General features: G+C 37.5%; 2 protein-coding genes across 5 annotated transcripts; one reads left to right on the top strand and one right to left on the bottom strand.

Annotated features, from left to right (window-relative positions):
• Positions 1-408: 408 nt before the first annotated feature.
• On the bottom strand, positions 409-3,399 carry LOC143352712 (uncharacterized). 2 transcript variants are annotated; one of them, XM_076785422.1, is made up of 5 exons: positions 2,109-3,399; positions 1,752-1,996; positions 1,457-1,655; positions 651-745; positions 409-580 (listed from the first exon to the last, which is right to left on the bottom strand). In XM_076785422.1, the coding sequence occupies exons 3-5, from the start codon at positions 1,640-1,642 to the stop codon at positions 481-483; spliced, it is 381 nt and encodes a 126-aa protein (XP_076641537.1). In that variant the 5' UTR covers positions 1,643-1,655; positions 1,752-1,996; positions 2,109-3,399; the 3' UTR covers positions 409-480. The 2 variants fall into 2 exon arrangements, with proteins under 2 accessions (XP_076641537.1, XP_076641539.1); XM_076785424.1 differs by having other exon boundaries at positions 1,457-2,011.
• Positions 3,400-3,791: 392 nt separating this feature from the next.
• On the top strand, positions 3,792-20,707 carry Syt1 (synaptotagmin 1). Of its 3 annotated transcripts, none has more exons than XM_076785417.1 (9): positions 3,792-4,051; positions 13,346-13,460; positions 13,530-13,655; positions 14,959-15,104; positions 15,192-15,284; positions 16,262-16,456; positions 16,857-17,033; positions 17,623-17,874; positions 19,798-20,707. In XM_076785417.1, the coding sequence occupies exons 2-9, from the start codon at positions 13,349-13,351 to the stop codon at positions 19,990-19,992; spliced, it is 1,296 nt and encodes a 431-aa protein (XP_076641532.1). In that variant the 5' UTR covers positions 3,792-4,051; positions 13,346-13,348; the 3' UTR covers positions 19,993-20,707. The 3 variants fall into 3 exon arrangements, with proteins under 3 accessions (XP_076641532.1, XP_076641530.1, XP_076641531.1); XM_076785415.1 differs by having other exon boundaries at positions 3,794-4,051; positions 15,186-15,284; XM_076785416.1 differs by lacking the exon at positions 3,792-4,051 and adding an exon at positions 10,860-10,987 and having other exon boundaries at positions 15,186-15,284.
• Positions 20,708-20,951: the final 244 nt, after the last annotated feature.

Raw genomic sequence — 20,951 nt, 5'->3', positions numbered from 1 at the left:
GGTGTTTTACGCATGGTTTGCGGGTATTCTGAACATATTTTGTGCGTGTTTTGCGCATGTTTTGGACATCTTTTGGAAATGTTTTGGGCATGTTTTGCGGGTATTCTGAACATATTTTGTGCGTGTTTCGCGCATGTTTTGGACATGTTTTGGAAGATTGAACTTAGATTGAACCTTTATCTAACGCTTTTGACTACAAAACAGTATTATCTTTGCATTATTAAGAAATGAGAGCGGGACTCTCGGACCCTTGCAAATCTCGTGCACGGTGTGCGGAACTAGGGAGGGGATGCGCGCCGGGGCCACCGCCTTATTCTAACTTACAATTGATCACAGTCTTCGTTCCAGGCTGAAAAATGATGTGGGATCTGATTCAGGCTAAAAGATGATGTGGGATGTGATCCATGCTATAATATATTTATTTTATTGATTTTTTGTGGTACAGTTATAGTTTTATAAAACGAATTTTTATTCCATTAGTTAAGTATTCCGATTTTTCTTTGATACCAATGTACCCAAACTTTCCGTTACACTTGTTTCTTCTGTTTGTTCTGTTAATATTTCAGCATTCTCTCTATCACTGTTGTTCAGTGCAACACAAAATTCGTTATAATGATTTATGTACTTTCACGTATCCAAATAATACTTACAGGGCTTTCGATCGTAATGTAACCAGCAATGGTGGAGTTTTGGGTCTTTCGATGGGTTTTAAATCATAAGTTCGTAAATGGGCATAAATAGGAATCTAAAAATAATATATCTTTTTACCGAATGCATTTCAATTGCATAAAACAATGATACCAATTTACTTTAAACAGAACTCTCCACTCGAAATGTTTACAGACTAACTTCCTTTTCTATACGTGTCTACTAGCTTGAGGACCATAACCCTCTCACTTATTTTTAATAATAGAAAAAATTGTCTTAATTATTAACATGATTAAGAAATTATGTTTTTATTTGTTTATCGTGTATAATAATTGTAGTCATTCTTCAATTACATCTATCTCCATGTATGCTTTATACATAACAAGCACGAAAATATATGATCGCATTTAAAATAATATCGGTGACCTTAAAATCTCCAAAAATATGACCTTGAGAATAATTTTTTGCTTTCTACAATACTTCTCTTTCGAAATAAAATCATGTTTTCCTTTGACATTTTTTTTTAATATCAATAATAAGTGAGATATAAGGTGCTCGAGTTAGGTAGGACATTAAGTAGAATCGTCGTGTCATGCTCAGACGCGCCGGTTCCTATTCAACAGTTCGTAATTTTCAAGTTTAATTTTCTCGAAAACGAAGCGTCGTACAACAAAATTTTATTCTACATATTCTACTCATTTTTTTATTGTATCACCAACTGGAAGCATCATTTATGTTTTCTTCGTATAAATTAGTTTATAGAAATATGTGTATCAATTGTCGAGTGACCAGTTGGAGAATTACTCACGTAAGGCAACGATGTATCAAGAACTACAGGTTCGATGGAATCTTCAGGTATATCAAGAACTCGAAGAAAACTCTCTCTTATCGACGTTCGTAAGTCTTTATCGTAAGAAAATATCGATGATTCTTCATTTTTTATACTGTTTATATCCAATTCATTCGGATCATGCGACTGTACATTCTCACTCATTGTTTCTATACTTTCGCCGAACAGTGTTTATTAATATTCGATTGAGTTGCAAAATGTGACAGTGCAATAACTGAACTACATTTCCAAATCTGAAACTAAAAACTCACTTAAATTATGTCTTCACTCGATCACTGTTCTTCAGGTAATGGTTCGAGGGTGCTCGCTAGCGTTGCTGCCGCCAAAGTGTTCGTTGAAGTTCTAGAAGTCAATATTTGGTCGATAACGAACATTCCGCTCAGAATGAGGCATCATGGCATTATTTCCAATCTATGCAAATCTCTTCCCTCTTATGCTCAAAATATATAATATATAATACAAAAAACGAGCGACTTCAAGAATCCTCTTCGTCGAGGACTATATTTAATTGAACTAGATTAAAAGGTAAGAGTGTTACTGCACATCCAAATTAACCCAGTAGATTTTTAAAGCTTCATTTAGGGGAAAACGCATTTAAAGTTTCAATTACCTGTTACTAAGGTAAGAAAACACCGGCTTTCAAATTGTCAAAATTTCTTCACATAAATTCGCAAACGATTTTCAAAAGCCGACAAACCGTAGTTAGTAGTATCGTTGAATCGATCGGTAACCATTCAGACTCTCTCTTGAAGATCTCGTGGAGGGTGGGACCCCTTGTCGAAGGGTAAGCTTCATCAAACATTCGCGATCGAGTGTGACGTCAGTCGTGTTCAAGAAGAATTATACTAACGGAATATACCATTTCCGATAACTCAATTTCTTTTCATAGATACGCAGCCCTTCCGGTTCTATGTCGAACCAGACTCGACATTGACTTTTCCAACAGTGCTTTTTCTTTACATTACGTTCATTGACAGTGCCACACATGGTACATAACAACAGCAATTGTACAAGAACAATTGTACTGCTTCTCAACTGTTGTAGGTGGATTAGCGAAGTTGCATGTGGGAATATAATTGAATTATGCGACGTTTTGCAGAATTCCGAAATAAAACTGAGGAATCATTTTGGATCGTAAAGGGTTACGCTATGCAAATCAAGAGCGAATGAGGATTAATGCCAATTTGCAACATGTTCAAATTTTTCAAACTCGCATAGGCTTTTCGAAAGCTGTCAGACTATAGTTAGTAGTAGTAGCGTCTCCGGAATCGATCGGGAACCATTCACACTCTCCCTCGAAGATCTCGGGGAGGGTGGGACCCCTTGTCGGAGGGTAAGCTTCGTCAAACGTTCGCGATCGAGTGTGACGTCGGTCGTATTCCAGAAGGATTATAACCTAACGGAGTATACCATACTTGACAACTCAACTTTTAATTTTCCAAAGGTACTCAGTCCCTTAAGCTATCAAAACGAAGGATGAACGAGAGCAAGGTTTTCAAATTTCTCCAGCTAAACTCGCACAGGGTTTTCGAAAGCGGACAAAGTTAGTAGTCACATTTCCTAAATCGATCGATGATGATTCAATTGAATTATATGATGCTGCAGCAAGCTCTGAAATGACAGAAGGGGAGCATTTCGGAGCACAAAGGGTTACGCTATGCAACGAGAGATGGTTGAGTCTTAGCACCGGTACTCGATCTGTATAAATTAACAAACTAGCAAGGCTACGTTTTCGAAACCCGACAAAATTGTGGTTAGTAGTATCGTTTCCGGAATCGATCGGGTTACCATTCACCGAGGATCTCACGGAGAGTGGGATCCCCGTAAGCACTAACTACCATCCTCGAAAAATCGACTTTTTATCAAAGGTACCTAACCCCTTAAGCTACCCGAACGAGGAGTGGACGAGGCTTATCATCGGTACCAAACTTGTACGAATGAACAAACTCACGGAGGGCTTTCGAGAGCCGATAAAATCATGGTCAGTAGTATCGTTTCCTGAATCGATCGGATTTCCATTCAGGCTCGCCGAGGATCTCGCGGAGAGCGGGATCCCCGTGTCGAAGGGTAACTTTCATCAAACGTCCGCGATCGAGTGTGACGTCGGTCCCAACGTTGATCTCCGGCGTCGGTGGTGTTGGCGCACGCGTCGGCGGGTTGCACGAAGGGGGTTGAACGGCGCAGAGCGTCGGCTCCGTCGAAACGGCGGAAAACGTAACGTGTTTTATCGATTTGGTAGGATCGGCCATGTTCGTGTCTGCCAGCGGTCAGGCGCACTCGTGTCCCACCTCGAGAGACCGTGCCACCGATAGATTTTCCACCGTCTACGCCGTCGTCGATGTCGCAGGGCGTATAACGATGCGCTTGTAAAACGCGACGCCCGTGTTTTCCCAACCTCGACGAACAGAGAGAGAGAGAGAGAGAGAGAGAGAGATCACTCTATCCGTTTTCGCATCGACTTGGTTCGCCTAACGCCAGACTCGGCGAGGAACGCAGCCAAAGGAGAGGAATATCCAACCCCGTTTCTGAGCAGGCAGCCGACTAACAACCACAGTGAGTAACGTTTCCATCACAGTTGTAACCCCTTCTGGTGCCGCGAACCTCCCTTTAACAACTTCGCGGGAATTCGCCTGGTCGTTCTCCGCGTCCATCGGCAACCGGGAATACTCGAGTTCGTTTTAGTTTTTTCTTTTTCCACCCGAGGCAGCCAAGGAATTCCCGTTCGAAGCTTCTACGGTTTCCTAATCTTCCTTAAGAAGACCGGATTCCTCGTTATCCCAACTCCGTCGAACCTATACACCGTTTACGATTTCACGGTTTTTGGCTAAGCGGGATCTTTTCAACGAGTTCCTGCTTCTGGAAATTTAATGAGAAATCTGTTGTTGGCTCCGACGAAGCTGTGCTCGATTCTGTCCGCGGACCTTCTGCCCCTACCGTCTCTATATAGCCTTCTGTCGTACTTTTCAATGTATCCTTGGACTAGGACGAAATCTTATCCCTTGTTTGATCTGGTCGTTTCACCGCCTTGCACAGATGGTATACAGAAGTGCTTGCTCTCCCCCTTTGCCGTTGACATCCGCTTTCATTCGGTCGCAAATTAATCGGAACTTCCCTAGACTTCGTCAATCGTGCGAAACGATCTATTTCTCCCTTTGAACTGTTAGGCGATTCTGCTTTGTGCAACGATTGTGTCTGAATCGTTTTTTTTTCTTTTCTTTTCTTTGCGGATCGTCCTCCAGCTATTCCGAAATGTTGATCCCACGACTTGCTCTAATTCTGTTCCTCTTATCGTTGCAGTCGCTCGATTGACCGAAGCCGTTCGAAACATGTCTCCCAAAACGTGTGCAACTCAATCGATCCCTTCCCGGCGTGCTCTGCGTGAGATATTGTGATTCGAATTTTCTTCTGGCCCGGTTACGTGGGTCGAACTCCTCCCCTAAGCCACTCGCAAATAGATGCCGATGGACTCGCGAATATTCTTCTCGCCGGGCTAGAACCCCCCTGGTTATCTCCCAGCCGAATCATACTGACACGCTTTTGCTCGCTGATCGACGAACAGCAGCGGCTTCGCAGCGAATGAAAGCTGTCGCGTGCAGAACGAACTCTTGCCAGGTTTTGGTTGCCGAATATTTCAACGTTCAACGTTGTCCATATTCTTCTCGGTAATTATTACCAGGCTCCGCCACCGCTAATCATCGATTCTAATTCTTTGTTTATCGACATCGAAGCTTTTCATACGGTCTCATTCTCGACGGTCATATTTTCAAGTCGACTCCCGTGCCGGATGATATTCCCGTTGTTCCCAAGGGAGTTTAATCTTTCAGTTGACGATTTCGCTTCATTATTGTCTTCCGCGTGACAGTAAGTCCCGTTTAAACGGCCAGAATCGTGTTTTATTTTAGATGCGTGGGAGGCGAGCAAGTGTATTTGTTCACGAACGCGTTTATGCTGTGCATTCGCGATACTCGTAATATTTCTTGAATTGCGATTGCTGTCATCGATCGTTGGGTTCGTTGTTAATGTGTGGATGATAATGTATTCTCGTGTGTATTCTCGTTTTAGAGTTACCTGTAATTTTTAATACACTGACAGTGTCTATTTTAATCTGAATAGGTTCAGGTTAAATTTATAATATGCATATTCTTTAATCAGCAGCTCGGGCAAATAGAGTATCTGTTTAATGATTTTAATATTGATATTACATGTACAATGTACACATACACCTAAATTCACTAAAGTATAATCTATGATAGTAGATAATTTTGAGATCATTTTTAAACAAATTAGGAAAGAAGGCACTTACAGCAATCGAGAGGAGTGGTTTATGCACCCGTAAAGTCTTCTTTAAAGAAACAAAGCAAGCACAGGAAGGATACTATAAAGAATCGTACGACTGAAGTATTATAAACAAAAATTGGTGAGTACGACAAAGGGTCCATTTATTCGAAAAGCTTTGCGTACTTTGACTAGTCATCATGCCAAGAACGGCTTCGACGTTATCGAGGTCAGTCGATAGAGAAATGACTGTTATCGGAAAGAATCGAAGTGAGCATCGACGTCAATTAGTCAGAATGATGGTTGGTTATGAATATAATTAATGCTCCGTGATGGAGCATCTTTCGATACCTTTGCGTTATTCATAATTTGCAATCGGATTGATATTGTGAACATTTACGTTTCGCACAAGTTGCTGGACCTGTTTAATGATACGGTTAACGCATTCGCATTTTTTACCATGCACGTAGGTGTGTTGATTCAAAATAGACGAGAATATTTAACAAATTTACATAATTTTAATTAAGTAAATTTTTAAAGTATACTTCACACAGAAATAAATATTACAATAGTTTAATGTTTCATAGGCGTGCATATAAATTTTGATTAAATGGCGTATTTTAAAAATTAGATTAAGATATTCTATCCGTATCAGGCAAAGGAGGTCGAAATGTAAATAACTCTTGGTCTATACGATTTTATTGCTCCCAAACATAGCAATTCCTTTAATTTTTCTCAGTATTCTTACTAATTCGACCAACTTACCAATTCGACTAATTTATTTCACCAACAAACTGTGTTTTGTTCAACAGCATAAGCAGTAGCACATTTACTTTTTGTGCAGTAAACATCACGCGAAATTGTCTTGCAATGTAAAGTACTCTCACTTCGAGTAGTAAAAATGTTAGCATGCATTGAAATCACGATGACAATTAACACGTGCGACATGTCTTTGCATAGATTGTAGTGTGCCATACGCGCGACACCTACAATTAGCTTGAAATAACTTCGTCTGTTTATTTAAAGCTGTAACCCTTTAAGTATAGAGTAGGTAGAATGACCATTCACCGGAAGTACGATGGGACAAACGTGTAATTTTTTAAACAAATAACACGTAGGATATCATTCTAATCTGTTTCCTCTAAACTTAATTTACTGAATTCAACTAAATTTACTTTATTTATTAATTTACTTATTTAACTTTGTATTATGTAAACTCTGCATTTTACATATAATGCCAGTCCTAATAAAAGCCGAATAAAACTTAATGTACAGGGTGTAAACTTTCTTCGAAGTAACTGTTTGTTTTAAAATATGAGTGAGCGTGTTAGAGAAGACATAGCAAATTGAAGGAACAGACAGTGAGTAAGGTACATAGCAAAGATTATTTTTAAGTGAACTAAGAAGAAGTAAGAAGAAGTAATCGTCTCGAACAAGATTCGCAGAGTATTTTAGTCGCGCACTGAGAAACATGACAACAGTAGAATACTATAGACAGAAAGTCCGAGATACTATGGTTAATATTATTGGACCGTATCTATAAGTGCGCGGTTGTATGGATTTAAGCTTTGACTAGATACTTCTTCGCGATTATACGGGACACCCAAGCAAAGGCCAGATTCTATTTAGCTGCTCTGGAGATTCAAGATAATCGCTTCCGTTGTCTACTACATCTAATTGCGCACGATGACGAGTATAATTACTCCATAATTCAATGTTTACAGTGTGTACACGGTATTGTGTTAATTTGTCCCTAACTTTCGTTTTGGAGGATGCAAGAAATTATAGTGCCATGGTGCACCAAAGTCGAATAGAGCTAAGATAGAGCAAAGATGCACGAAAGTGCATCATAATTTGATAAAGTATTCTTTTCCATTTAACTTTCACTTCTCTTTCATTTTATTATTTTTATCGTGAGTTTATAGTCACGTGATCTCAAAGAATTTTATTTTGCATTTAAATTCAATCTTCTAGTGATACTATAAATAATTTATTCATACATATAAAATGCAATGCATTATACAGGACAAAAGGAACATCTTAATCTTAATCTTTAGTTGTTCATTTATTGATTTTGAATAAAATATTACTAGTAATATTCAATTTACCATACTCGCACATTCAAATTATATTTTATTTTTATCCTGAAGGGTCGTGTCAACATTGCCTACTATTAGTAACTACAATACTTTCGCGTTATCTATTTAATGTCATTGTTGAAGATAGGTGATTATTCTCATGAATTGTGTCTTTCAATGAAATGTTCGTATGTTCCTTTTATAATTACCATGGTACCGTTGAACATCCCTGAAGTCTTCCCAAGATATTGCAACGCAACAAATGCTTAGTTGAATGAATAATATTACCGGAAAATTCTGTTTGCGAATCAAGAAGTATGAAATGGTATTTTCTTGCTGGAATAAAACTGTACCATTTACAATGGAGAGTGCGTAGCAACAATTTTCCACTTTCTTCTTGTATTGTTATGGAGAATCATCCCTTAAACTTACTTCCCACCTGTTGCTGAACACCTTGTGCAGACAACAATGGAGACGATTCTACGATCGCGTGTATGATCGACGAAACGCATCTGTCTTATTCTTGTTCGCTCGCCTATTAATTAGACCGACGCTCTACGTTATATGACGGATCGACATCGGTGTTTGCGAGCAGTTGGCGAACTAATCGCGAACTCCGTTCGTCGGCAGTGTGGCCACTTTCGCGAGTAACGAGTAGCTTATAGGGAACTTGTTAGCGAACAGTGTTCGCACAGGAGGTGGTACATGAAAGCTCCTGTTCGCGAGCCCGGAACGTGCACGACCACGTTTCAACAATTGCATAAATACAGTCCCCTCCCCCCAAAGCTTAAATCACTGTCGGAAAATTGCCGTAATTTTCAATTATTTTGGTCCAATTGTGCCTCATAATTTCTTAGGTTTTTCTATCGGATACCTGCAACGTTCTCGAAATCATTCTCCAATCAATCGTTTGTTGAAAGTTTTATTACTATTTCCTCGGAAAAACTATATTCCAACACCTTTATTACCACTAGACAGCGGATCTTTATGCGAAATAAGAATTTTCTACCCGAATTGAAATAAACTGGAGTGAAGTAGGGTAAGGGACCTAATTACTGTGGGGGTACCAATTACCGAGCCTATATTAACCCCCCACAGTAATAGGGTCCCTCACTCTAGAAATTTATTTTCTTTCCGAATATGTTCAGTACGTTGAAATATAATATAACAGTGTTTCGAAATTCTTCTAATGTTTCTACTATTTCAAATTGCACCTACTCACTTCTGTGATGAACGCATAAAATCCGCTGTCTAATGATTAAACATGCAGCTTTTTCAGATTATGTTTTGAAGTGTAAATATAATATTTGAAGCGTAAATAACATCAATGGTAAACTGTGTGATCGGGCCAGGCCAATTAATTAATCTGTTGTGAGGTGTGCACAGCTTCAAATTGTTCATTTCCTGTACTTCTGTACGGTTTTCATTTAATGGGCAATAATTGAACTTTCATGGATGTATTCGTAGCACTGTAGGCCAAGATATTGCACAAAATGAACGGAGAGGTTTCAATAATTTTAATAAAACCTAATAGAGAAGAAATTGAACAAAATTTAATAAAGAACCGCCACAAATTTATTTCAGAGGGAAAGAGTAAATTCAATAAAATTTAATAAAGAACTTTCACGAATTTTTTACAAAGATAGAGAGAAAGCTTTAACAAAATTTAATACAGAACTTTCATTTATTTAACAGAGAAGAACAAGAACAAATGTATGAAAGTGAGGGGACGCATGACACCATATATTCACCATATATTTTTATTTTATTTAAATCTGCTATTCGACGATATAATTGTCGAAATAAACTGCCATTCGATTTAATTATACTCGTGGTGTATTATTGTAATGTCAATCGATTCGTGATACTTTTCGCATGGACCGCTTTCGCTGGATCACTTCTGTCAGTGCACGAAACCAGGTTTCCCATTAATAATTACCTAGACACGATTTTAATACCACAGTCATTGAATATAGAGTAAGAGCGGCACAATATGAGAATGTAGCTTTTACGTTGAAAGGTAATATTAAATTATATAACGATCGCCTAGGGAAATGCGTTTAAGTCGGCTCTGGATTCTGGAGTGGCTCATTTTATCAGCGCCGACATCGATTTTTCAACTAATTATAAGTTAAACCTATTCGGCTGGGAGGGAGCTCATCGCAATAGATAAAATTGCTGAAAAAAAACCATGGCAACGGATTGGGCACTCTTCTCTTGCTTAACGTCACTCCGATGAACGAACAGGATAAAAAATTTTCGAATGAAATTATTGTTGAAAGATTCCAATACTTCCAACATTTAAATTAAAAAGTTTTATTCTACATTGTATTTTATTAAATTTTATTCGATTTTATTCTGTATTATTTCTCGATATTGATCTTTTTGTTTTTATGTACAATTTTATGTAAAATTCTTTCGAGATTGCATTCATTTGTTGAGGCTCGATACATTATTTTAATTGCCGTGTTGTACTGCTTTGTAGTATTATTTTTAATATCTGTTGTAACATTTCACTTGTTTCACGATCTATTGTTCACGGTAGTATGAATTTTCTACATATGTGTTTTTTTACATGCTCTTTGTTTACATGCGTTCCTGTTAGCAACATTTTCGTTGTAAACAATAGGACAGGTTTTTCCGTACGTTTCTCTTGTTCTGTGCTCGACATGTCTGCTTTATTTTTGTGCTGTAATTACCACAACTTTTGTCATTATACTGTTACTATCGTCGGTAATTTCGCCAAATAATTCTCCACTCTTCAGTGTCTATATTTTAACAAATAATATGACGACGATGTCCTTACTGTACCAAGTATGTAAATTGCGCATGAGTTACTGGGACGTGCAATCGCTATGATATGCATACGAACGTAATCTATGAATCCGGAAGCAGGCTCTTGATTGCAAAATGTTTCAGTGTTCATTCAAACGTCGTGTATCGCGTTTCTTTTTCGGCAGATAATAATTCAATTCCCCGATAACGACGAGAAATGAAATTTCACGCAATATGATCGTTCTGGTACTCCACGTTGATTCGAAGATTGGTACTTTGATAAAGCAGCTTTTATCGGCCTGGTTCCTTCGCATTTTCTATTATCGTGCGCTGCACGAAAGAAACGTCGACTATTACTTTCGTATGTATACTGCAACTGTTTTATATCTAACCATAGTAACAATTGCACTTTCTAAAAATTCTTCGAACTCAATAAAATAGTGTTACTTTTACGAGTCAATCTTTGATGGCCGAAAATGAAATTAGTATTTTACACGATTCATTTAAAATGTTATGTTTAAAAGATATATGATAAGTAGTGCAGACATTTTGTAGTGAGAATTATATTGAACTTGAAAACACCCATTTGTTAAGAATATCTAACAACGAAAATATTCTTCCGAGGAATCTACATCGTACACCAAAGATTTAAATATTGAGGAAAAATATATATATAGATTGTTAGTTGTTTAAACAATGAAATTATTTCTCTGCAACGTTCGAAACTGAATACATGGTGTGATGTGACCAAAATGGTGACATGTGTCCCGAAATGCTTAATATACACTTACACAGACATAAATGTCTTTATGGCAACATCAATTAGTTCAGTCCTCTCGGTTTAATTATACTACCGTACTTTTAGGACGCACGTTAACATACAATGGCGGTGTTGATTGCGAACAATCAGTGTCTCCACAAAAAGTACCAAAATCGACCGACAATAATAACTACATTAAGTCAGAATAGCAAGAACGCGAGGTAAATGTCAATCTAATGTCAGACTCCGGCAATTGTCAACTTTATTAACTATGCTCGAGTTACGCCGCGTGAGGTGCGCACCTGGACAAGAGAAAGTTCTCCTTCGAGAAAAGAAAACTTTCCCCTAGTAAACCGAGTCTTTCAGAACTGTGCGTCGTTATTTGCACGCGAATTTGAAAACGTTAACAAAAAAGAAAAACACGTATAATTTTATCTGTCCAGTGTCGAATTTACTGACCAAACTATTTAGATTTCATTCTTGAATAATAGAAAAATCTTGGTACAGCTGAAGCTGCGGTAATTACTAAACTGAGGATCATTATGCACAATAAAAATTGCAAGACAAATAAAATTAATTGCAGGATACAAGGCTACATAGACATTTATTTCTTTTCTTAATAATTTCTATGGGTTAAAAACAATATACTACTTTTAACACTAAATCTACCACCACCGATCAAAATGACTGATTCCAGGTATTTTATTTTACGATTCTTGAAATTACAAAGACACTTTCGTCCCGGTATTATCCCCACTACTGTGGGGTATATCCCGTGAAGGGACACAAAGCTCGAAAGGTCTCGGACGCCGAGGAATGTAAACACAACACGGCTCGAGTAAGTCTCCTGGACGATACACGGCGCTGGAAAGACCCGTGTTGTTGACATACATCGAGAATTCACTGTACATCCAAATAAATTCAACTTTGTCATTTTTATAAGGCAACCAGATACTTTTAAGGCTCGGCAGGTTTAGCGTTAAATACTTCAAATATTTTCACTGTTTTGTATTTTATCTACTGATTTATATCGTAAATGCATAGAATCCACAGTCTAGTCATTACAGACGCAACGAGCTGTGCAATTAACAATCGACAAGTTTTGTCAACCCATTTGCATCATTAGCGAATATACGCGCGCTATTTTCCTGTCCAAAAATGTTAATCTGCTGTTAATATTAGTGTGTACGTATGTATGTACCGAACCATCTGTATAACAAACACGTACATACCACTGGAACACAATGAAATTGATGATAAGGACATTATTTTTCATCCTTTCGTTCGATGCAAATGCAAGGTGAATTCCTGTCGCGCGATTCACAACACTGAAGATGTTATGCTAGCGATCTTACAATGAAACGTTCGTTCGCTTGCTGTGTGTACGTTGATCGAAGGAATAATGGATTCGGTTGGCAAGCGTGACATTGGCTACGTTGGATTTCGGCAACGAAATTAATAAGCGCTATTTGCAGGTTTAATTAAGTCATTGTTGCGTTGTTCACGGCGGTTATAATGTATGGCTCGTTTCACGTGGAAAACAAAATTTTGGTTTAGAACGAAATTTCGTAGCGTTTTTCAATTGAAATTCAAAGATAAAATTGAGATATTCATGGCGCCTTTCATGACCCCAATAAAATTCCTGTATACTAACTTTTGCTACTACGACAATTGCAAATATAAAATTTCTTTAACTTCTTTCGAACATTTGGATTTTTTAATCTTAAATTGTACACTTAAAGGTATCTGAGAAAATGTATACAAAATTTTAAAAAGGCCTACACTAGATTAGTAAACACCATCACTTAAGGGTAGGTGTTAGATCCAATCCACATCTTCCTATATAAGGGTTAAGGATATGGAGAAAAGTGTCGAAAGATAATATTTCACAATATTCTGACTTATGAGCGTTTGTTATTGAGAACATATTAAATTGTTATTCGATGTTTTTCGGCGCAGAAAATGCCTGTCATCAAGAGAGAAGCGGAGACCGTGTGGGAGGCGCCCCCGTCGGAGCCACCCGAATCGTCGACGTTGAGAAACACTTTCAGCACAGACATACAAGTGAAAGAAGGTAAGCATGATTCTTTCGTAACGTTCGATTTGACGCGAACATTGTTCTGATGAATCCACTACGTTTCAGGCACAGATGCCGAGGTCGTTACTGAAACCGCCGAGAAATCCTTCGAGAACAAGGTGGAGGACCTTGGGAAGGAGCTCGCGGAAGAAATGGGCATACCGACATGGGGCCTCGTAACCATTTTAATAGGTACACACGACGATTCCCTCGAGAACTGCTATTGACAACTAGAGTAGCACCTAGACTGCTACATCGTTCATGCAACTTGACTGACTCTAATCTCTAATCAAAATTCAAAGAAAAACATTTTTAGTGATACATCAACGCTGAGATCCATTGTTACAAGCCATTTTTAACATGGTGGCTGAGATCTTGTTGTTCGATAAATTTCAATTTGAATTTATCAGACTTCTAACTTTCCGTAGACGTTCTTCAAGCTGCCGTAGCAACTCCGAGCAACTTTTCATCGCCTTTTTATTCGAGAAAATAAGAGAAAAAGTTGTTCGACGCTGCCACAGCGTGGACATAGCTTTATGCATTCGTGTACAGCGAATTCTCATCCGTGTATACTTTTCGAAAAAGTGCGACTTTTGATCTTCAAAGATCAAAGGAGTTTTATAATCATAATTGCTTTTGACATTTGAACGTTCTACGAACACTTACAGGCTCCTAACTAGAGAATAAAATCTATAAGCACGTCTATGGACAGCTGGAGGTCTAAATAATTTAAAACAGTGTTACTGGTCTTTATAAAATTGTAATAAATAGACCGTGGATTTTATACAACTGTGACATAAATTAATAAACAAAATCGAGATTATAACAATCACTATACTATGTCCAATTTCTTCAAATTGTTACGATTAAAAATTAATTAAATTATTAAGCTCCTCTGTGACTCTCGCTCCTTGCGATTGATACTGACAATTCTCATTCGGCAGTCTACTTAATAAATTTCATTTATTTAATACTCTTTCTCTGTAAACATTCTAACAGCTATTCTGAATGAATGGAAGACAAATGGATCCGAGCGTTGATGTCCGTTTATATAAAATATTGTTCTAGATAACAAAACAGTATGCGAAATGAAAAGACACGATACAAGATGAACGTCATCGACTATAACACCGACGTGTCCATCGTGTTTATTGACAGCTCTTTACACTTTCAGAACGTCCAGACAATTCAGAGTCCCAAATCTCGGGCAGGTCACAGTAACGATGTAACTTACTCTGTTCCAGTTGCTATCGAGTTTAACCTTTGACCGTGTCTCACATATTTCACATCTCGTCACGATCACATTTCCCATAGGATAGAATGAAAGGCAGAATGTTCACGCATTACATTGAATTGCGCTTACTAGATGCAAAACGCCGACACGCATCTAGGGAACGCATTTTTTTTTTGTTCAGGCAACTCGAAAACACCAAAAAGGCTTGTCCGGTCGCAGCGTTTTAATTCGGTCGAATTTTTCTCTTTCTCGCTTGAGTAGTCGTAGGCGTGTTAGTTCTCGGAATCTGCTTCTGCTGCATAAGAAGATGCTGTCGCAAAAGACGATCCAAGGACGGCAAGAAAGGTTTGAAGGGAGCGGTGGACCTGAAGTCGGTGCAGCTGTTGGGCACCACGTACAAAGACAAGGTACGTTTTCGGTGTTCCATGACTTTCTGTAGATGTTAGACGCACATTCTACACTCGTGGAATCCACTTCGATCTGTTAAGGTTCAGCCGGATATGGAAGAGCTCACTGACAATGCCGAGGAACCGGACGAGGCCGAGAGTAAACAGAGCGAAGTAAAACTGGGCAAGCTTCAATACAAGGTGCGACGAATACAATCGCGGATTTTATGCATTTAATATGAAATGCAAAGCAAATCAGAAGAATTCAAGGATATCATTTTATTTTTAACTTACTAAAATTCTTATGAAAATTAATAAACTGAAATGAGGTCACTGTATTTCGAAAAGTAACAAAATACACTATTTTGCTTGTGATTAAGTATACAAAATAAATGAAGAAAACTTGTCGCTGTTTATTACAAGCATTTATTACAACATGATCGGTTATATGTTTTTTAATCAGATTAGTGTTTATTAAACGAGAAGAAATGTAGCCCCGAGAATGATCATTTATCGAGCAGTTTACAAAAGACGTTATAAAAGTTAGAATTTTCCTGTTGGACGATTTTCTTTGTCAATTTCAGGAAGTTTAATTAATTCGTTTAACTTAAAATTGTCGGGATTATGTACATATATATAGAGTATTCCGTGTAACTAGGTCAAGTTGTAGCTTTGAAACAGTAGATGGTAGGCCGGAATTCAATTAAGAAAAATTAAACGATGTTGAATATAATGGCGCGTCACGTGGAACTTGTGTCTCTTACACAATATTTCGTTTCAAATATTTTAAGATCACCACGCTATTAAATGGATATAGCGTGAGGGACCCAGTTACTGTAGGGGTACCAATTACTGTGCCTATATTAATTTATACCTCTTTTTAAAGCATAACGAATATTAAAAAAGAGATATTAAATTTTTTCATTAAAATCAGTTCATATATAAGTTATATATCTCCTTTTTAATATTCGTTATCATTTCAAAATAAGTACAATTAATATAGCCATAGTAATTAGTACCCCCACAGTAGTTGGGTCCCTTATATGAAATATATATGCATTAAATGGCACAAATGTCGAGTAAATAAGAAATCTGTGCAAAAACATAAATCAGAATTTCACTGAAAAATTTCGGAATGTCCACGGTTGTTTTAGCAACGATTGTTTGAATAATTGCAGCTCGAGTATGACTTCAATACGAACAGTCTGGCGGTGACAGTGATACAAGCTGAAGAACTCCCAGCCTTGGACATGGGCGGCACATCTGATCCATACGTGAAAGTATACCTGTTACCGGACAAGAAGAAGAAGTTCGAAACAAAAGTGCACAGGAAAACGCTTAATCCCGTCTTCCAAGAAACTTTCACGTTCAAGGTAAGTTTCTTCTGTGAATGTTTTCTTTTCGAACCCTCGGAAACATTGTCACAATCCTAGAATAATACATCACCCATTCTTACTTTTTCACACGTTGAATCAACAATTTATATATCATTTCTAATGTCACATTTTACAGAAATAGTTCTTCGAACACACAGGCAGAGATGACGTTTTACAGGATGTATTTAGAATTCCTACGTAATTGCGTTCGTCTCTTTTGGAGATCAAAATTTCTTATGCCTTCTCGTACACAATCGTACGAAATTTTGTTTAATATTAACAACAAATACTACCAGCAACATGTTCATTGTTATCCCAAGTTCTTTGTTAAGGAATGATACTATCGGTCACAGAAAATTCGCGTGCCAAGGGGCTAATGGAGTGTTCATTCTTTTAGGGGGTCCCATACGCAGATGCCATGAACAAGACACTCGTGTTTGCGATTTTCGACTTCGACAGGTTCTCGAAACACGATCAAATTGGCGAAGTGAAGGTTCCGCTTTGCCAAATCGACTTGGCTCAGACGATCGAAGAATGGAGAGAGTTGCAGAGCGTGGAAGGCGAGGGTGGTCAGGTAAATAAGTATATGTACATGTACTTTCTATATTATATACGCGATAGAATTTATCGAGTGCCAATTATATCCAACTATCTGTAGAATGCAATTCATATTCGAATAAAACACAGTACAGTAAAGTCTTGATCTAAGCCCAATCCTCGGGTCCGTGCTGTGACATAGATCGTGTAGGGCTAGGGATGTGCCACCGGTGGTACAAATACAGCGGTCAAAATACAGCCCCGTCATGAACGTGTGAAACGACTAACAGTCTAGTGTTATTTTAATCAGAAAAATATCACGAATAAGTTGGTGAAAGTCCCATAGAAAAAATAATGAAAAATAAAGAAGTTTTGTACTTGGATTAGTAGTGGTTCACACCGATATACTTGGGTCCTATATCGGATTACGCGGCATGTTTATACTTTACAGTGCTCGGCGACCAAGGTAGCTCGAGCTTCTTGGCCCCTCGTGGGGAAAATGAGAGAATTGCGACTCATTAACCATTGTGTTATTAATTATAGAATACCATTTGTCACATTCAACGATAAAAATCATTAGAATTGCATAGAACATTAACTGACCTCGCGAATATTGTTGTTTACAGGATAATAAATTGGGTGACATTTGCTTCTCGCTCCGATACGTTCCCACGGCTGGCAAATTGACGGTAGTCATCTTGGAAGCAAAGAACCTGAAGAAAATGGACGTCGGTGGTCTGTCAGATCCTTACGTGAAAATTGCTCTAATGCAGAACGGAAAGAGATTGAAGAAAAAGAAGACGACTATCAAGAAGTGCACACTCAATCCGTATTACAACGAATCATTTTCGTTTGAGGTACCCTTCGAGCAGATAAAGGTACGAATTTTTACCGTTCCTCTATTGCCTTCACGTTTTTTCTTATTTTTATTTGACACAGTCAATCAACACAGGTAACAGTAACATTACATACATATAATGCTAAACTATGCTCACACCTGTAACTAACAACTAATTAGACAACGCACGTTTCTTTTCTATTAATTTTCCTAGACAGAAACCACGCCAATAACTTTATTCATTATTTTGTTGTATCCTGATAGGCTAAGTAATTAAGTAGTATTCTGATGATCAATTGCGAACGGGCATCTTGTATTGTGTTGAAAAATGTCAATTACAGTTTTTTTTTCAATTGGACTGAACTTAAAGACTGAATATTATGGTAATATTATAGTAAGTGGAATACTACAAATCACTATATTTTTGTATGGCACATTTACAAATACAGATGGATCGTACGTAATTGTTTAATTGACCCTTCATGAGGTAGTAGTGTGCATAACTCACAGTATTTTTGCTATAACAACCTCTTTTGCTATTAACATGAAAGATTGTAACCTTTTCTTAACTACCATCTTTAAGAAATATATCTGCTTGTTGTTTATATATTTATTTAAAGAACTGCTGTATATATATATATATCCGCATTGCTAACCATTTTTTACCTTATGAAGGGTCAAACATTCAAACATACTTTTTGAAAGTTCCATACTTCCGGATTGTAAGACTTTTATATTAGCTATATGTACTGCCTTTCTTCTACGAAGTTACATAATTTAAGAAATTATGCTATTTTTAAGTGTTTTACCTACAATTTTTGCATAGATGACAAAGATGCTGCTTTTCATAATCAAAGAATTTCGATTATTATCGCTTGCAGAGGCACTCGTTTCTACGCTTATTCTGTGCTGATTATTGCATTCATACTTAAACTTAAGAAATTAAACTTTCCACTTTCTTTTCGTGTATCTTTTCTAAATAAAAATTCCAGCAATAAAGTAATAAAAATTAGCGCAATTGGCTGTAAAATTTTAAAGCTTCCGCGGCTTTTTTCTCATAATATTACTATACTACGTAGAATGTAATGTCTTGCTAGCACAACAAAGAAAGATTTAATTTACTTCCTCCAAACAAGAGCATTTATCAAAATAAGTAAAAAGCAAAGATTTAACTAATTCCGTTAATAAAACGTGCAAAGGCTTTCTATCCTGCTAAATAAAATTCTTCTTTGTTGTTCTACCATATACGCATTGGAATGGATCAACACCGTGAAATGGTGTTCTGTATGAAAGGTGAAACACTTATATTGTTACGCTTGTTGCAAAACCGTCCATTAAAGGCTCTCAGGTTAAAGAAACATAAGTTGTTCGAAATCCTAACTCAAAAATAGTTACAAGATTGTTCAAACGAAATCGTCTCTATTTCGAATCTATTTTTATCATAAAACCGTGCAAGTTATTGCAAGGCTAATATTGTCAATTTTGTGTAGAGTCGAAGTAAAATTTTAGCAACAATGAATTTTCATTTTTTCTTGTTGCAGAGTCAACTTTATTTACAATGATTTTTTTATTTGTTCATCAATTGTTTATAATGGAGGCAAAATCTTATTTATAATAAATTTTCATTTTCCTTGAAGCATAGGTTGAACAATTCAGTTTACAGGTCGAACAATTCATTGGTTGAATAATAATCAGCACTAACTGCCTCAGCTTCTATTAGCCTGACACACAATAATCGCATCTTATCTTGTAAAATTATAAACTATAACAAGAGATCCCTTAATACACTTACCATCGCTTGAAACTTTTATTACAATTAAACGTTGGACATCGAGTCAGACAGGCCGCATGATGTTCGCCGCCTGACTCGACAACCATCGCCACCGTTTGTCATTATAATCCGGAAGTTATGGCGATATATTTTCCTGTGGGACAATATATTAATGCGCGATTTCGCGTTTAGAAAGTGGAATTGGTTGTCACGGTAGTCGACTACGATCGTATCGGCACCTCAGAACCCATTGGGAAGGTCGTCTTGGGGTACAACGCGAGCGGAACAGAGTTGAGACACTGGTCCGACATGTTGGCTTGCCCCAGACGTCCTATTGCTCAATGGCATACGCTTAAGGACCCCGAAGACGGCGACAAGAAGGACTAAAAGGTCGTTTGAGAATGTCCACTTAAGGTAATGCACACCAAAGGTTCTAAGCAGACACGACAAATGTACAGAAAAAGCAAAACTTTTTTCCGTTTCGTTTCGTTCGCTTTCGCCCCCCGCCCCCGCCCTCCCACTCGACAAACTATATATATAATTCCCAACGATATTCATGGACAATGTAACCGAACGAGGCAGCATTACCCTAGAACGAACAAAAAAGATAGGAAAGAAAACGAGAAAGAGATGTGAACGAAAATTCAAAGAAACAAAAAAAGGAGAGAAAATAATAGAAAAAGGATGCAACGATCTTGTCAAGTAAACTGGTCGTTTATTCACAGAAGTAATCATGCACGAAAAACGGGAGACAGAGCGCGTGCGCGCGAAAGAGAGAGAGAGAGAGAGAGAGAGAGAGAGAGAGAGAGAGAGAGTGAGCGTGATAGGAGGGAGAGAAAGGATGAATGTGAGGGTGGGAGAGAACGGGTGTGAGAGAGAGAGAGCGAGTAAATACGAACAAAGAGGAGAAAACAGGCACTTAGTGGGTATTAATAATCTATTACTAAAAAACTAAATAACAATAAATACCACCAACAAGATTTTAGTATTAATAATATGTTCTCATGAAGTGTAGCGTCTTGTATATACATATGTATATCTACTAGATTTCTCTGTAGATGTAATATTGAATGAATTAAACAAAAAAAAAGAAAAGAAAAAACCACGCGTCCTCTTATCGAGGTATCTCGATGAAGCATTGAATATTTGCGAAAAAAAAACATGTGTTTCTGACTTCCAAATAAGATGTCTGGGTATGCCTCCAGTAGTATTGCGTTTCCTTTTGCCGTTCGAGCCGCGAGCGCATTTGATAAGGTGTTTATAATAATAATATTAATAACGTAACGCTATTTAGCCGATAGAAATTATATATTTATACATATGAGTATACTATATATCTTCGTGTA

The sequence above is a fragment of the Halictus rubicundus genome, chromosome 3 (assembly GCF_050948215.1).
Source record: "Halictus rubicundus isolate RS-2024b chromosome 3, iyHalRubi1_principal, whole genome shotgun sequence".
Taxonomy (NCBI): Eukaryota; Metazoa; Arthropoda; class Insecta; order Hymenoptera; family Halictidae; genus Halictus; species Halictus rubicundus.
This window is presented reverse-complemented; position numbering and strand designations above follow the sequence as displayed.

Excerpts from the sequence above, each read along its gene's own strand:
- Syt1 (XM_076785415.1), top strand. The coding sequence starts at position 13,349 with ATGCCTGTCATCAAGAGAGAAGCGGAGACCGTGTGGGAGGCGCCCCCG. Across the intron at positions 13,656-14,958 it reads CCTCGTAACCATTTTAATAG|TCGTAGGCGTGTTAGTTCTC; the intron begins GTACACACGACG and ends TCGCTTGAGTAG. Across the intron at positions 15,285-16,261 it reads TGGGCAAGCTTCAATACAAG|CTCGAGTATGACTTCAATAC; the intron begins GTGCGACGAATA and ends GAATAATTGCAG.
- LOC143352712 (XM_076785424.1), bottom strand. The coding sequence starts at position 1,642 with ATGAGTGAGAATGTACAGTCGCATGATCCGAATGAATTGGATATAAAC. Across the intron at positions 746-1,456 it reads TTGATACATCGTTGCCTTAC|ATTCCTATTTATGCCCATTT; the intron begins GTGAGTAATTCT and ends TATTATTTTTAG. Across the intron at positions 581-650 it reads ACATTACGATCGAAAGCCCT|TGATAGAGAGAATGCTGAAA; the intron begins GTAAGTATTATT and ends ACTGAACAACAG.